General features: G+C 35.4%; 1 protein-coding gene across 42 annotated transcripts in view; it reads left to right on the top strand.

Annotated features, from left to right (window-relative positions):
- PTPRD (protein tyrosine phosphatase receptor type D) overlaps nt 1-18,037 on the top strand; it is a 2,082,753-nt gene that overhangs the window by 2,000,662 nt on the left and 64,054 nt on the right. For all 42 annotated transcript variants that reach the window (XM_076008727.1, XM_076008702.1, XM_076008696.1 and 39 more), the window contains one exon: nt 4,740-4,863. In XM_076008727.1, the coding sequence (XP_075864842.1) occupies nt 4,740-4,863 (124 nt within the window). The remainder of the gene's footprint in view (nt 1-4,739; nt 4,864-18,037) is intronic.

Genomic DNA, 18,037 nt, shown 5'->3' with positions numbered 1-18,037 from the left:
TTATTTTTCCAATTACCTAGTTTAAGACAAAGTTCTAGTTGATTATAAAAAAGGATAGAACTTTCAGACAATAAGGTTAAAGACTACATAAATGCAAAGTATTGGATATTAGCAAGTGTCTACGTGAGGCATTCCCTTTCTTCTTTAGATTACTCTCAAGGGGGATTTTCCCTGTATTTGGTCACATTTTTATCAGTGAAGCAAATCCATTGAAGCAAATCCAGTGAAGTAAATCCATTGCAGATCTGTTGTTAACTTTAGAATGATTTAATCAAAAGCCATGGTGGGATATGATTGCCAAGGGTGCAGGCAAGAAGCAATGTAAAAAGGTTTGGCATATTGGTAAAATTTCAGATGCTACATAGGTTTCATCCAGTATTTGTCTTTTTGATTAGAGGTTTTTGATCGGCTAGAGAAATAAAAGTTAATATGATGAAGTAGCATTCTTATTTATGAGTTCTGTGATAATGTAACGTGCAAATTTTATATAGCTTATGACAAAGTCTGTTAATCAACTTTTAGTTGAATAAATGTAGCTTGCTTAATTTCACACTTGTAAAACTCTTCTCAAGAGAGGCTAAATGAAACATGGCCAGGATTCCAGCCCAGGAAGGCAGAACTTCAGATTGAGTGCTGGCAAAGAGGGGGTATCCCAGAGAAAATTATTGGGGTAGACAGAGCCAGAGGATAAGTGAACATAACTGAGAGTGAAGCTCAGGAAAAACAAATACTAAGAGCAAGCTCAGAGGAAGGAATTGAGTACACCAGGTACAAAGTTGCTTATTTCAAATTGTTTTGAATAATATTGAGGTGATCTCAGCTCAACTTCATAATAGAAACATGCATAGTCTGGGTGAACCAACCCAAAATATGAGATTGAAGTGGAAATGGACTTTGATATCCCTCAAGGTCTACATTGCTCTTTCTCCATGTTGACCATTTCACTCTTCTTCAAGAGGACAAGCACCAAGAAATGCCAAAGAACAAAGAGGCAAAGTAACTTTGACCACCAGCAATTAGAGTCTTATTTATATGTTGTATCTTTGCCTTATAGGCATGAATAATGAAAATTTGATTTTCCTCAACCAGTTTTATTTTTTTTTTCAAACTATAATGGATCTTAGTGTTCCTCCCTTACTTTCAGTAGTTATTCTTCTTTACTGAGGTTACTGCTCTCAGCATTCCGACAAGCTCCAAAAATAATAACCTGTGTTGTGTATTGTTAAACGTTCAGTCAGACAGCTAGATACAGATGGATGAGTGCTGTGTCTCACAAAGACAAGTCAGTATTATTTAATCAATGTTTGTTTGATCCGTGTAAAACGAGTATAAATGTAAGCTGCATCCCATCTGTTTTATCATCCATGTGAAGCCAACCTCATTTTTAAAACTTGATTTCTTATGTAATTGCCCCAGAATGACACGGTATGATAAGTTGGGAAGAAATATCATTCGGACTGGTGAGATAAAGGCTAGTCATGTGTAAGCGTGTTTCTTACGTTGGCCTTCTTCATTTTGCAATGGCATTCTGGATAACTGGGTAGCATCGTGGCTTAGTAATTATCAGCTAGCATTATCAGCCGAGCTCGGGAATAATGCAGACCTGGGTTTGAGGGTAACTATATGAATCTAGCTGTGGGAGCTTAGCCAAATCACTTAAACACCAAGTAGCACAGTGCTTGTCACTGAGAAAGCCCCCAGTAAGAATTACTGAATTAATCTTGCTTTACTTCAATTTCCTCACCTGCCAAATGGAAAAAGAAATAATACCTACCTTATAACAGTTGCAGAAATTAAACAGGATACTGCATGTAAAAGCATAATGATCCAGCAGATATTATCATACTTATCCTGTTACTCCTAGGTCTTCTTCTCATGGGCCACACTTTAAACCTAAGAATATTTAACATATGTGGCACACAACTCATGTTTCCATTACTGGTTTTTATAGTTTTCAATGTAGGTATCAAATAAATCATGGAGAGGGCTGAGAACATGTGGCAAGAGTAGAAATGGACATGAGTTAACAGTGTTTTTGAGTTGATAGATGCAATTTCATTACTGTAACAAAATGCATGCCATCTTATACGTCTGTGGGGTACTCTTAGGCTGAGGCACACAAGGCTATCAGAGGTAGTGATATCTTCCACCAAAAGCACTGTATGTACATCGTTGAGCTTAGCTTCTTGGGATATTTGAGAAGATGATGTGTAATCAATAATGAACCCAGTAATGTTCATCAGTGTAAAGCAGAATATCAGTGGTAATTGTAATTTCATGATCATGTACTTACTTACTAAGCCATATGATAATGGATTATATTATCCTGGATGGAAGTCCTGGAGCCCATTCTTTGAAGTGAAATATCACAAGAATGGAAAAACAAACACCACATGTACTCACCAAGAATAAATAAATTGGTACTAATCAATCAACACTTATATGCACATATAGGAAGTAACATTCATAGGGTGTCGGGCAGGTAAGAGCAGAGAGGAGAAGATGGATAAATTCGCACTTAACGGGTGCAGTGTGCCCTCTCTGGGACATGGGCACACTTGTAGCTCTGACTTGGGCTGTGCAAAGGCAATTTATGTAACCCAAAGCATCTGTACCCCTGTAATAGTCTGAAATAAAAAATAAAAATAAAATACCTGGAAAATAAAATAAAATAATAAAATAAATTTTGGTGCCCTGTACATTGAAGTTTCCATAGTTTCTCCTCTAACTTCCATGTTATGTAGAGGCATTACTCCCATAATTTCTCTTTATGAACTTTTCTCAAAAACATTTATTTAATTCTATTCATTTATTTAAAAAACATCTGTTGAACTACTTACTGAGTGTAAATGCAAAGTGACTAAAGCTATGTAGGTAGGACTGTGGCTAAGGAATTTAGAATTTAGGCTACAGTCAAACAGAGTCAGTGGAAATTCTTAAACAGGGACCAAACCTGTCTGGGACTGTGCTTTAGAAAGACAACGTTGCAGAATGACGAATGGCGTAAGAGATTAAAGGAGAGATTTCAATTAGACAAGAGATACTAAAGGTCTGGATTTAGGGAGTGGCAATGAGATTGTAGATTTGGGATCAATTTGAGAAACTTTTAAGACAAGTCTTGGTCACTAAATGATCCTGCTTGGTATGGACAAGGTTCAACGTTGACTTGAAGGCTTCCACCTGGGCATCTGAATGCTTCCATTCTTTTAGCTTATGGCATACTTGGAGAGAATTTTATTCTGCAGGAGAGATGATAAATTTCCCTGGAAAAACAAACTAGAAAGTCCCTTTGTAATTCTTTAGACTTTAAGGCATGGGCAATTATTTTCCTGAATACTGTGCATTGATTGCCTATTTTATATATAGATTAACACAGGCTAAGAAAGGGAAAAGGTTTTATAATCTTTAGTAAATTAGAGGCTGCAGCCTATACTGCTGAGAATTTTAGTATGTTTGGAGGTTATTCAAGCCTATTAATAGGCTTGACTTTTTACACTTGTGAGTTTTACTGTTGTGCTAAACTCTATGCCTTTTAACACAAAGTGTATACATCTTTAATATTGTGATAGCTGTTGGATATGTTTTACTGTTAGCTTCTACATATATAAAAGCATGGAAAATACTCAGCATCAAAAATAGCTGCTAAAATTCTATTAACACAATAGTATCTTTACTTTTCTTGAGAATTTCACCTAGATATAAACCTATTTTATCATTATTTTTGAAAACTTGATTTTGATAATTTAAAATCATGTTTCTATAATTACTGAATTCATGTTTCCATATACCATGAAATTAGAAATTTTAAAAAGGTGTCAGAATCCTCTGATGAAGAAAAAGATATTTTGAGTTCTGTAACATTGCAGGAAATTAAAAAGTTCCCTAGCATTTTATAATCAAACCTGAATTTGGTCCTGAAATAATGATTCTACTTTACTATAAAAAAATTACATATTTTATATCTGCAATATTTATTTTAGATTATTGAATAATTTTAGTTGGACTAAGGCATCAAAGAAACACATTAAAATCAGAAAAAAAAAGATTAAAATAGGGAATAAAAAGCAAACTATAAACATAACCCATAATGACAAATGGAAAAGTAGACCTTATCTGTATTGGATTATACATTATTCTAAGATGATTATTAGATCTAATTGATCTCCCTTCTTTACTATTATTATCAACTGTTTCCGTTGTAAGAATTGCTTTGTGATGTTGGTCATAGTGTGTTATAGAAAAACAGGCAAAACAAAGTTTCCATTAAGGTGTGAGCTTGTAGGAGAAGAAGGAACAGTAAAGGCTGTGTCCAGTGAAAGACCACTTGACTTAAAGACTGATCTAAGGTCCAAATAGGAAAGAGAAGGGAAGAATAATGGAGATAAAATAATGTTCACAGAACTGGAAGGAATATTGAACCAAGATAACTTGTAAACTACAACGGCAGAGAGGGAAATGGAAAAGTAAAACTAAAAACCTGCCTTTCCAATATTAAACAGAATATCTATATTGATTTTTTTTTCATTTGAATCAATACTGGTGACTATCATTGTTTCTTACTATGATTAATCATTTCATGTTATGCTGGTTGTATTTGTGTTCAACTTCACAGGATCATCTTGATGAAGTATGGCTTCAGAATTTTCTTTTTAAATCATGTTTGTTACTTGTGATAAATGCCTATAATCCAGTGTTTTTCAGTATTGATTTTGTGTGTGTGTGCTGTTTTTCTTTTAAAGTCAATTGACCCTGGCCAGCAGTTCACATGGGAAAATTCAAACTTGGAAGTAAACAAACCAAAGAATAGATATGCAAATGTAATTGCTTATGATCATTCCCGGGTTCTTCTATCAGCAATAGAAGGTAAGGAAATACAGACTTATTCATCCTTTTATTTTCGTGGATTTAAGTGTGTGCATGAGAATATAGTTTTAGCTAGGATGTTAGCCATCTATGAAAACAGTCACTTAAGATTCAGGCATAGCTTATTTTCACTTTTTCTTTTCCACATAAATACATCATACACAGGCACACAATAGCCCTGGCACCATATGAGAGAAGAGCATTCCTCATTTCATTCCTGCCTCTACCCTAGATTCAAGACTTGATAATGTAGTTTTTATATGGGAAGCAAATTGGGGTTGCCCATTTTACTGATAGCTGTTGATTGTTAGGCATTAACAGGTGATTGTCAGAGGAGGCCCATAAACTAACTTGTTAATTAACAGGTGGTATAGGGGATTGTTTGTTAATAATTCTGGATATCCACTTGGGACAGTCCAGGGTTAGGAGTTGGTGGTGTGGTGAAATTTATTGTGAGAATTTTAGAAAATATATCTATGTGCCATTGGAACACTGGAGATACCTGGCATAACTAAGCACATTGGAAATGTCTGGTACATCTAATGTGTGGACTACTTGATCTGTCTCACTTTATTTCAAATCTGTGTCTCACAATTGCAGTAAGGAGTGTATTCCAGAGGGAACAATTGCTCCTAAAAAGATGAGAGCTACTCCTCAAATATATCTTTATTCATGAGGAATCTTTCCATTTGCCTCTTTCCAATGAGTGCCTTTCTTGTGGCTTATTAAAACAATTAGGAATTCATGCTCAGTGTTCAGCATGTTGTTAGTCTTCTTGGTTATAGTAGCACCTTGTATTGAAAAGTCTTTAGAAAATAGTTTACAATGCCACTTAAGTCCTTCTCTGTGTCATCACATCTAGCCTGGGCCACCAGTTGTCACATACCACATTCATATCAGCCTTACTGGTACCCAGAAGAGTTTTGTATCCTCCTTGTACTTGAAAGTTTACTTGAAAGATATTTTATAAAACATTAATACAGGCCGGGCGCGGTGGCTCACGCCTGTAATCCTAGCTCTCTGGGAGACCGAGGCGGGCGGATTGCTCGAGGTCAGGAGTTCAAAACCAGCCTGAGCAAGAGCGAGACCCCTTCTCTACTATAAAATAGAAAGAAATTAATTGGCCAACTAATATATATACAAAAAATTAGCCGGGCATGGTGGCGAATGCCTGTAGTCCCAGCTACTCGGGAGGCTGAGGCAGGAGGATTGCTTGAGCCAGGAGTTTGAGGTTGCTGTGAGCTAGGCTGATGCCATGGCACTCACTCTAGCCTGGGCAACAAAGTGAGACTCTGTCTCAAAAAAAAAAAAAAAACAAACAAACAAACAAAAAAAAAAACATTAATACAAGCTTCAGACTCAATCCTTTCTAAAACTTTACAGTTGAGACGTTTACATCCATAGTTGTTAGTGTATCTGTCCTTTTTTTCTGCTTCCAAAATCCCAGTAAGCACCAAAAGCAACTAATCCATTTCTTTCCAATGTTTTGGGAAGAATTCTCAGCATTTGAGCAAACCCATATGTATAGCCCGCCTTGCCTCAACATGATGTTGTTTGGCATAGATAGATTTTGTAAAATTCTCACAATAAATTTGCTTTTGATGGTGAGAAATGATGTAATCCCTTTTTTAGGCAGCCAAAGATACTAGGTATTTAAGAGTTAACCTTTTTCTACACAGAAAACCAATGATTAAATTTATCAAAGTTTTCACCAATGCTAGTTTAGGCAGGATAGTGTTAAATAGGTAATTGCTTCTTGTCAACTCCTGTTTGAAAACTATAACTAATATATGTGGATGATTAGCATATAGGGTTTGCATTTTGTCTACATTTCCAATTTTAAAATGTAAAAAAGGATAATAGCAATTTCTTGTCTCAAGTCTCTTAAATTATCTCCACAATAAACAAAAAACTAAACCAAGTCACAGAGGAAAGAAATCTTTTTTTCCATTAGCAAAAATGAGGTAAATTATTGAAATAAAATAAATGAATGCAAGTTGGGAATCTATTTGGCGTGATCTTGCCTGGAGAACTTGTCAGTCTGCCTTTGCTGTATTGTAGCTTGTTTCCACTAAGAATTAGGTCATTCAATACTACCACTTCCCTGTACTTTTGCCCACTTTGTCATTATTTTCCTTAACCTGTTATTTTCCACATCTTAACAGGAAAGTATGTCAAGGGACAAAAAAATACATACCTCCTTGTGCCTTTATTATGATAGTTGGAAATTCTGTGCATTTCATTCCTATGCTATTTTTACAGTATAAAAGCAAAAGCACTTGAATCAGACTAAAACCTGCCTTTTTATAGCTCTGTGCCCACAAATATACCCTAAATCTAGAGCTGACCTAGAAACCAAAAGTCTTTCAATTTTAAGTGTTATGCAAAAGGTTAGAAGCATTTAATTGAAGTTTATGGGCTATACAGAGAGCTTTAATCTAGATTACAACCATGAACAGCATTTTATCTTAGACTAAGCCCTAACCAGCAGGTATTTATGAGGGCAGTCAACCATCCTATATCTTAAGTACAGAAAAGAAAATGCTGCAACTGGAACCACAGAGCCACTAACTGAGGCTTCTCCTATAAAGGCAGCTTTGATAATGTAAGAACAGATTTTTTTAAGTGTATTAAAACAGTAGGTGCCTTCATGCACAATTTATAAAACTTAAAGTGCTTGTTTTGGGTCCCAGTTATGTTACTAACTTAAATGACTTTGGTTGAGGGTTTCAATTTGGGCATTTTTGTTATTATTCTGTCAATGGTGCTAACTACTTTCTTCATATTACTTTGCAAAGTGATCTGACAAACTGTAGGAAAAAAAACAAACCCCTAGAAGTGGCCACAGTGAATCATGTTGCCCTTATCTTTGCTTAATAAAGCTAACTTATACCCTACACTACTGAGAGGATAACAGGAGAAAAAATAAAAAGAATCAGGAATTGTATGCGGGCACCAACATGCTTATTGAACTTCTTGAATATAGTGACACTTTGTGACATCTTTCCAAATCGCCGTAATTTTATTTATGCTAGGAAAAATGCAGAATAAATTCAAGACAAGCATAATTACAAAATGCTTTCAATTGTTAAATTATAGGGTAAGCAATATGGAAACACAACTGAATTTTTGACATATCAAATTACCATTGGGATCTCCTCCATGTTTAAGCATTTCTTAAGAGAAAATAGTAATTCCTAAAGAAGAGAGGTGATAGGATTTATTTTAGTGACATAAATATTTTTAAGTAAAGACTGAATGGAAGCTAATATTTCTATGTGTATTAATTAACACCACATATAATAATATGCTTAATCTTGTAGAATCCAAGTTGTTCAAAAAGTATACTTTTACTATAGTAGGAAAAAAGAAATGGACAAACACAAAAGATGAAGAACAAGGAAATCTGAGTTTGGGTCATAGCTCTGTCACTAACTAGCTAGGTAACCTTAACTTCTCCTGAGTATCAATTTTCACAGCTGCAACCTCTTTCATTTCTTACTTCTAAGAGTTATCTCTATGTAGTTTTCTTAACTTTCTTTTTTTAATTTACTGTACACAACAGTCTAATGAAGCAGCAGTATAAATATTTTACTAGATAAATAAGTGTCCATATTTAGAGAGGAGAAAACTGAAACTCATAGAACTGGCCCACAGTCATACAGTGTATAAATAATCTAACTCATGTAAGAATCCAGCTCTTCTGATTCTTTGACCAAGGATCCACTGGCCTCATTGTTAATAATACCTTCCTACCGATGCAGGATGTGACAACACCTGTGTCAGTTAGCTTGGATCCAAATGACTAGCCTTATCTTTTTGCCTAAAATGCAGTTTATCATTTGGCACTAGCCTTAGGGATAACACGAACGTTACATTTTAGAATTTCATTGCCTATTTTGTGGCATAACTAACCTGAGGCAGTGACACAGTACGGGGGAGCATCAGTTACCCAAATGCATCTGGATCACAATATTTCAGAAGAAAAGTTAAGTGCATCTATACCTAACCGATTCCACAAATATCTTTTTATGTATGTTAAATTTCTTATCAACCAAGGGATATCAATTATGGGCAAGTTATTTATCGTAGTGCCCTGTAATTAGCACAAATTAATTATAGTCCTGGATAAGAAAAAGGTTTTTGTTCTAAAATATAATTCATCTTCACCGTTGCCGGTACTATAGTTCCATGAGTAGGATTATAATTAACACTTTGCTTTCAATGCTATATCGACATGGATTTTTAAAGAATTGTTAACCAAGTCTAAATACAAAGCAGAATTAAAGTGCTACTTTTCAACGTAACAACAAAGACAAGCAGTTGTAGTAGCCAGGATTGTCTGGGTATCTACTATATGCTGAGCTCCATGTTATAGATTTTATATATATTATCTACAAGAGAACAAAGCCCCAAAGCTAGTTGTTATCTGAATTTGCAATAAGAAAACAAAAAACATTTAAGAAGTCAAGTAACTTATTTATGATCAATAGATAGTAAGTGGCAGAGCTAAATTGCTAATATATGTCAGTCTCAAGGCTGCCGTTCTCCCCAGTAGATCACTTAGGCTCGTAGCCACTTTTGAAGTCATAATAGCTGTGCTTGTGCACGTCATACCTAATGGTGCCTCTTTGGCTGGGAAAACTATCTGGGAATTTTGAAATACATTTTTAAATACTTATGGTAAAAATCTTAGAACTGGAGGTGTTCAGTTATGTTCTTAGACTCCAGTCAAAGTGAATTTTTCCAAAGAATAAACAGCACATAAATGATTTTCAGGTGTTTTTTTTGTTGTTGTTTATTTGTTTAATACTACTTGTTTAAGATATATTGGGAAGAAGATAGGAGACTGGGAGTAAATGCCAGTTTACACAGCTGTATGACCTTGAACGTGTCACTAAAAGCAGTTAACAAACTGTTTGGGGGAACTAGATCCTTTTGATAATTTGATGAACGTTTTAAACCCCACCTAAAAACAAAAGGCCCCTACACACCTTATTTTCATACTAGTTTTAGATAATTCATGGACATACAAGTCTGTTCTCCAATTAAGGAGACTTAATGTCTTTTCTTCTATTTTCACATAAAATGATCATGTTGTAAGACCCTTCCTACCATCCCCAAAATTGGGAACATTGATTCTAAATCCTGAGATCAAAAGATAATATAAATAGGCAAATAAATACTAAATCTTGGACACTAAGGGATTATCTTCTTAATAAAAAGCCAGAAGGTTTATTCTAAATAGGATTATTGGCTGGTGTATGACTCTCCCACAAAAAAAGGTATAAATAGTTTTATCTGTGAGAGAGTGAAAATTACAAAGAATAAACCACAGCATGTTATATGCATTCTTATGCACACTAGTGCTTATTAATCTGATTAAAGAAAGCTTAGTAAAATATGGGTCTATATCTTTGTTGGTTTGTGCTGCTATAAAACACAACAGGCTGGGTAATTTATAAACAATAGAAATTTATCTGTCACAGTTCTGGAGTCTAGGAAGTGCAAGATCAAGGTGCCAGCAAGTTCACTGTCTGGTGAGGGCCCAGTCTCTCTGCTTCCAAAATGGTACCTTGTTGTTTCATCCTCCAGAGGGGAGGAACACTGTATCCTCACATGACCAAAAGGGATGGGAAAAGGGAGAACCCAGTCTCTCAAGCTTTCTTGTAAGGATGTCAATCCCAACTACAAGGGCTCTGCTCTGATAACTTGATCACCTTGTAAGGCCTCACCTCTCTCAATACTATCACATTGGTGATTAAGTTTGAACATATGAATTTAAGGGAAACATTAAGATCATAGCACTGTTTTATTTTTTCGTATGAGAGGGGCCCTATATTCTAAAGTTTTGTAACAATTGTTTCCTTCATCTCTTTAATGAGTACCTTCTTAGAAGGAAGGATATGCCTCTCAAGAACTTCTTTTATATTAAAGCATCTTAGGCTCTCGTTGCTGCTGAAGAGCGTGCTTGGACAAGTTACTGTGCTTTGGTTTCCTCATCAGTAAATTAAAATTATTAACAGTACCTACCTCCTAGAATTACTAGGAGGATTAAATGAATTAATGTATGTAAAGCCCTTAGAAGAGTTCCTGGCACAAAGAAAATGCCTAATAAATATTGGGAACTATTAAGTTTATCATTAGTGTTATGAATTTTATTACTGCTATAGATAGGTCCTTTTAACCACAGATGGAATTGCTTTTGTATATGATCTATGGAAAAATTAATAATATACAAATGAAAAAGCTGCATATATTTAGAATACTCTATAAAGTGAAAGAAAATTGGTGCTTGATAAATGGAAACCAGACCCATAATAGCATTACAAATTTCAACAGAAGGAAGAATGTGTTCTTTTAAATGGAAATTCAAAATATATCATATGCTGTTTGATTTGCATAATAGGAGCTATTCAAAAAAATCCAAGTGTAAATAATACTGATGATATTACAACAATATGATTATTTGTGAGATGGGCAATTTAGCACCTTTAAAATGAGAAAGCTGCTCATGGGGAATCACCACCCCTAAGATAAATCTAATTAAAAATAAATAAATAAAGACAAGAAACTACTATTCCTCAGTAATATTGATTCACCATTTGCTTCCACACTAGTGCGGTATGTTTAAATCCTGTCTCAACCTCTCTTCTGCAGAATGTTCTGTGGGTAAGTCTGTAGCGATTCATTTAAAACAGCTGTCAGCACATGTTAACATATTCTCCAATTTCACATTGTACCCATGCTGTGAAATATCCTTTTTTTAAGTCCATATTTAGTAACCTGATGTATTTTCAATAAGTAAAATCAAACTCAGGAAAATAAATTTATATATTCTATCCAACATTTTCTAATAGAAAATTAATTGTAGTGAATATAAATATTCCATATGAAGTGCTTACATCAGGAATTAAAATTATAAATTCCTTTGAGAATTGCCATGTGTTCCTTCTGAAGTCACCTCAGTAAATATGGTCCCCTTTTCCTCCCTCCTGTTCTCTGTCTCCCTCCTTCCCAGCCACTAGTTTGTGGGCAAGCTGGTGTTTGTTTTATTTTGCTCTTGAAATTCTATTTCAAGTACTGAAGCAAGTTTGTTAGAATACATACCCTATTTAAAAAAAAAAAAACATTTTTAAAAATCCCTTCCAATTCTTGGTTGAGTTCTTTTTTCTCACAATGTTCAAGACATTATTCATTGATTTCGACAGATAGCACAGTTTCTTTAGCATTGTCATTCACTTTTAGATTGAATTGTTTAGAATTGTGACAAAAGTTTAATCCTTTTAGTTTAGCATGTTTTTAAAAAAAATACATAAAAGCATCTCTCTTTTTGAGGAGAGTGAACAAATTTTTATAACTTAATTTGTCTTAAGTAGAAAGCTAGATGGGACTTAGCCTGGGAAATTTGGAACAATTTCACAGGGTGCTTGCAGTCTTTGCAACAATTAACTAATGAGAGCTGTTTAAATGGCATCTTTCTCTTACATGCAGTTGAGCAAGTGGTGTGGGGATCTGTTATTCCCCATCTCCTACCTGAGCCTATACTTGCTGATTCTTCTTACCCAGAAAAGAGAAGAAGCATTTTTAAGGGATGGCTGGTTGTATTGTGGCTTTTTTCCCCCATTGTTGTTCTCAGGAAGCTAATCGGAGAGTTAAATCAGAAAGCACTGGGAGTAGTTTAGTTTTACTTCTATTGTCTTTGGTTCAGTTATTGGGATTTTTTCCCATTTTTATTGTACATCTATGCAGATTAATGAATCTCCACTTCATTACTCTGAAGACTGTAGAGAAACCTACATCATCTGTGCTATGGTTCTGTTGTTGGAACATAGATATAAGTTGTAGGTTGCTGGGAAGCTGGAAAATAATTATTTTTATCCTCTCTGATAATTTTTTTTAAATATAGAAGCTGGAAAGGTGTCTTCCAGTTTAGGAATTACTTTTCATCAGTAGCGTATTTAGGAATGAGTGGGCTTATTTGATTCTTGCTTATGACATCAATCATAATAATATCTAATATCCATATGGCATTTAGAAATTTCAAATGCATTGACTCATTTGATTCTCACAGGAGTATTGGCTTTATGATCACCATGTTCGTATATTAATGATGAGGAGAATATGGATCTGAGTTCTTTTTTTCCCACAGAACTCTAGTCACATCCCATGCTTGATTCTGACTACTGCATGGCTAGATAAACCCCTATAATAATTGTATTCTTATTAATATAAGCTAATTGGAATACAACTCTGTGATGTGGCCAAAAAGGTAGGCTTAGGTAACCCCAAATCTGCTTTATTTCAAGACAAAGTGCTCCCTAACCAGAAATGAGCGTCCTCTACCACAGGTGTCTAACAATTCCCCAACTTGTATAGCTGGTCTTGCGCCGTATTCTGATAGTTCAATCCCCCACCTCCTTTCCTGTGTCCATTCCCAAAGCCCAGCCTCCTCAGCAGGGTGGAAGTATGCAAAATCAAGGAGAGGAGTACACACAACCATGAGAAGTGGCAGGTTGGGTTCACATACTCTGAAGGTTATCCATTGCCCCATTAGCTAACTGTGGTGATGAGCTGCAATGCCCACAAAGCAACACATGCTTTACAAAGAAAATTGTCCTGCATTCGGTAGAGATATAGAGGGTCATTTTCCAAACTCTGCAGCTACATCAGGGGACACTGTGACAAATAATATACTGTGTCTTTACAAGAAATGTTTGTTTTCTTTGGTGTGTTGCAAAAAGAATACTTCATTTCACTAGGTCCAATGCAGCCACGGGTAGCTGCCATGGTACAAGTAAAGGAAATAAAAAGGCCTATGTCCTTTAGAATTAAATAAATTTACTTACACATTTTTATTAAATTTCATTTTTCTATGTTCTAAGTTCCAGTTTTGCTGGTGACTGTAAACATTTTTTTCTGCATTGTGAGTTGTAAAAATTGCCATATAGGTCTTAACCAGCAATATGATGTTGTTCAGGATTTTTGTTTGTGTTAGAGTAGAGGAGGGGACGTTATTTACTCAATACAAGGTAGCTTTTGTGCTCTATTGAGTCTTGAGTAGTTCTGTCTTAAAACAGAGAATCAACTGGTTTACCAAAAAAGCAATTTCTTTTTGACACAATCCTCACTTCATTAAGGATTTGTAGAATTTAAGGGAAAGAAAAGTGCCTGGGTTTTGAAGCCCCATGGCGAGCTAGAGCAGAGTAAGCCACTCAGCCCAGCGCCCCATCAGCAGTTGTCGGCTGGAGCCATGCATGGGATTCTACCCTTCTTCCAGGCCTGCCTCTTATCCTGCCTTATCTCCTAAACTCCAAGGGGAGCTTCTTTCCCACTGGCCTAATACCACCACTTCCTGTTGTTTTTTGTTTATTTTTTAACCGCACAAGGTTCCAATCAAGATTGGAAGTATCAGCCCAGCCTCACTGAAAAAAAATCTCATCTCAGCACATGAGAGAGAGAGAGAGGCAATAGGAATCAGCTTGAAAGAGTACCAGAGTGTGTTCCTACCCCATCTGAGAAACACAAAGCCTCTGTCTTAAAATAACTTTGCAGAGATTTCCAAATCCAAGAAGGTTAAGAAAAGCACAGAGAGACATCTTATTTTAGAACTCAAAAGGACTTAAGGGAATCAATTTGTCCAACATGCCTTGTTTAGCAGATAAGCAATCACAGGTCTAGACAATTTGAATAACTGGCCAAAGGTCAAAGAGCAAACCACCGACAGCCCTAGACGGGAGTACATGTTTCTTTCCTCTTTAGTTTTTCTAAATTCTGAGCGAGTGCTTGGTATTGTCCCAGGACTTTCAAATGTACACATGACTTTCCTTGCAGTGTGGTGGGATGTACAAGTATGAACATTGCTCAGAGGAATTCTTGCTTTACAGGTAAATTTAAAAAAGAAAAAAGAAAAGAAAAAGTATGAACCATTCCCCATTTGATTACTTAATTTCACAAAACAATTCATGTACTATTTTCGGTCCTATTTTTCACTTAACATGAGGTCATAAAGCTTTATTATAAACCTGTTATAATTATAAACATCCCTTCAACAAAAGACAACTTCTCGAAATCAAATTATCTTCTGACCCCAAAAATCTAATTCGCAGCAAGTTGGGTGGTTTTTTGTTGTTGTTTTTAAGAAAGCCGCATGGCCCAATTAGTCATCCTCAAATTAACAAGACTTAGTAAACTTTATTCTAACCCTGCCATGACAAAACAGCTCAGAGAGTATATTCGTTGACATTACAACATGCTTTCAAGGTTTTAAAGCAGTCCTCAGTAATTAATTATTTATCACAGATACTCTTTCAGAGTATCATCATCTTTTCAAGGATTCCCTCTCCTTCTGTTAATATTCAAATACATGCAGAAACACTGTCATGAAGCCCTGTGTTCTTAATCCCATGCTTAGATGAAGAAAAAGCGCATTATCCTTGCATCTTGAAATTATGATAAAGTTTCCAAAATTTTGCAGACAATTAAGAGAACAGTTGAGTCCAAAGTTTGTGTGCAGGCTTATTCTTCCAATGAAAACTATCTTGCAATTACCAGAAAATAAAATGAGAGCCTAAGACTTGCCTAATTCTGTTCAAATAGATGTTTGCCATAGGTTATTGTGCGTGAAGAATACAGAAGCACAGCTCTACCAAGCTCATCACAATCTGTGCTGAGTTTTCCAGATTTAGTTAGCCCAAAACACAAAGACCCAGTATAAAGCATGTAAGTAATATTTTTAAGTACCACAAAAAAGAACAGTTTATTAATGGAGAAAATACACTATAACACAGGAATGGGGCATATTGGTGTAATATGAAATTATAAGGTCTAGCCTTAGGTTTCCATGTATAAAATTAGGATGACAAACATTTATGTTGTTAGAACTGTTTATGTAACTGTCATTAATTGGAGAATACACACAAAACAGTACACACGAGAAATCATGAAAATCTCCTCACATTTATAAATTCAGTAAAGCCATAGACTTCTAGGAAAGAGCAGGTCTTAGATCTAAACTAAGACTTAGTTTAAATCTCAAACAATGACAGTAAGACCAATGAATTCAAGAGACAGTTTCTCCAGTAGGGCCAATCTGTCATAAGATTTTGTCTATAACCACCAGAAAGTAAACATCTTTGTCATGCTTTTCTTATTTTAATAATGCTTCCCCATACTAAAAACAAACAAAAAACAAACCAAACATTGTTATAGTATTGGGAGAAGGACTGTTGGAGAAGTAAAAGCAATCAGCTAATTTATAGTAATTCTATATTCTTTTAGTACTGCATTTTAAGTTAGATTTCCATCCATCATAGCCCCAGAGGAATTCAATTAATTCTCACACACTTCTCGTGAATTAATAGTGCACTCTGATTAGTGTTGCATTAGCAGATGCAAATCATTTTCTGGATAAGGCAGGGGATTGAAAATTAAGTATGTATTACTTAGAGAAGGTCACCCCAAAAATGTGAAAGAATTTTGTAAATCCAGCCTCCCAGCAGAAATATCCTAAACAAGAACTACTAAAGAATTATTTCAGGGCACCAAAACATTTGGAAAGCCAGTATGTTGTGTATTTTCATAGGATTCGTTGAAAAGTCTTTCTAAATATGTCACATTGAAAACAGGGGTCTCATCTACTTGAAACAAATGGCTGTTTAACTTTAGCTTCCAATCTGGGGTTAATATTTTTAGGACAAATAACCCTTTCCAAAAATTTTTCTCATTCGTCTTTCTGCACAGCTTGTTACATTGAGTTGTATAAATACAGGACTCATTAGATCTCAGAACTTCTGGTGAACATAGCCACCTCTCACATCTCCACATTGCAAAGGATCTGTGAGAGAGAACTTACCTGAAATGTCTTTTCACCATAGTATGTTTTCCAGAAGGAGGCTTTCATTCCAGGCACAACTACCTCCTTACGAACAAGTGTTAAAATAGAAGAGGAGCCTCAGCGTTATTTTCAGGATATAAAACATTGACCTAATTTTTGCTTTTAATTTTCTTCTTTTCAAAATAACAATTCCCAAATTCTTAAAGCATTTGGTTATACCTTGTTGATCCCAGGTACCTAGTAGTCTTCAGGTAGAATTTTTATATTCTTATCCTGGGGAGTGCAACCATTATTCAGTAAGAACCCATCCTCCCCTCAAAAAAAAAAAAAACAATGAAAAAAACAGAGAATTGATTATTAAAACTTGAGCAGAACATTAAAAAAACCAATTTATTGCATAATAATTGATTACAATTTATGCAAAGAGAGTTGGATGGGTCTGATTCCCTTCCTTTAAGGATGTTTCATATGCACCTTCTCTATTCTCAGATGCTTTGTTCAGACACATTTGTTATCCTTGATAAGGGGGGAAGTGGCACAGTGCCCAGTTGATGCATTTTCTGAGTCATTTAACCCAGATTTCTCCATTCTGATTTTTCTTGGGAAAAAAAGTTTTCTGTATATTGGCAGCTGAGTGAGGCCCTTCGCCAGAGTCTTTTTTTTATCAATTCTTTAAAGTTGCTAACTGCTGAATTAAAAATTTTGAAAGTGGCCTTTTCTGTGTTATAAAGTGGATTCATTCTTGGCTAAGAACCAAATCCTATGGACATGTAAGATGTGCGTACTTCCCAGTGGTTGTAATCTGAGGATTTTATTTAAATTGTCCTTTGAATCTACAGTAATTTGGTGTTGGGGAGGAATAGGATCTTTATCAACAAAGAGCTGCCAGAACCCCAACTGCTTCTTGAGTAGCTGTAATAGATGAATAATGTTACAACCAACCGTGCATTTCAGTTTTTGCTCAAAAGGCTTTTCAGCTAATGCTGGTAGTATTCCATATCCATGTGTTCATCTCAGAGCGCAGTGGTTTCCATCTGACTTTCATTACCTTTCTTGAGAGGATCAGTTTTACAACTGGAATCAGAAAAGCAGTCAAAGTAATTGCAAGTGGCAATCAGTGAAATATAACAATTTTAGCTTGGGAACATATGTTCCATTATGAGAAAAAAAGTGTTTTTTTCCCATGATTCCAAGACTCATATTTTCCCAGGGCTAACAGGGACATGCATATGTTCTAGTGCTACCTCCCATGTCACACTGCTAGTCCCATGAGAGTGCTTGCTCCCCTCTAGGCATAGGCAACTCATTCCCTCCCAAGGAAACCTATTTCTCTTTTGA

This window comes from Microcebus murinus, chromosome 12 (genome assembly GCF_040939455.1).
Source record: "Microcebus murinus isolate Inina chromosome 12, M.murinus_Inina_mat1.0, whole genome shotgun sequence".
Lineage (NCBI taxonomy): Eukaryota > Metazoa > Chordata > Mammalia > Primates > Cheirogaleidae > Microcebus > Microcebus murinus.
The sequence above is the reverse complement of the archived record's forward strand: the minus strand, read 5'-3'. Positions and strand labels throughout refer to the sequence as shown.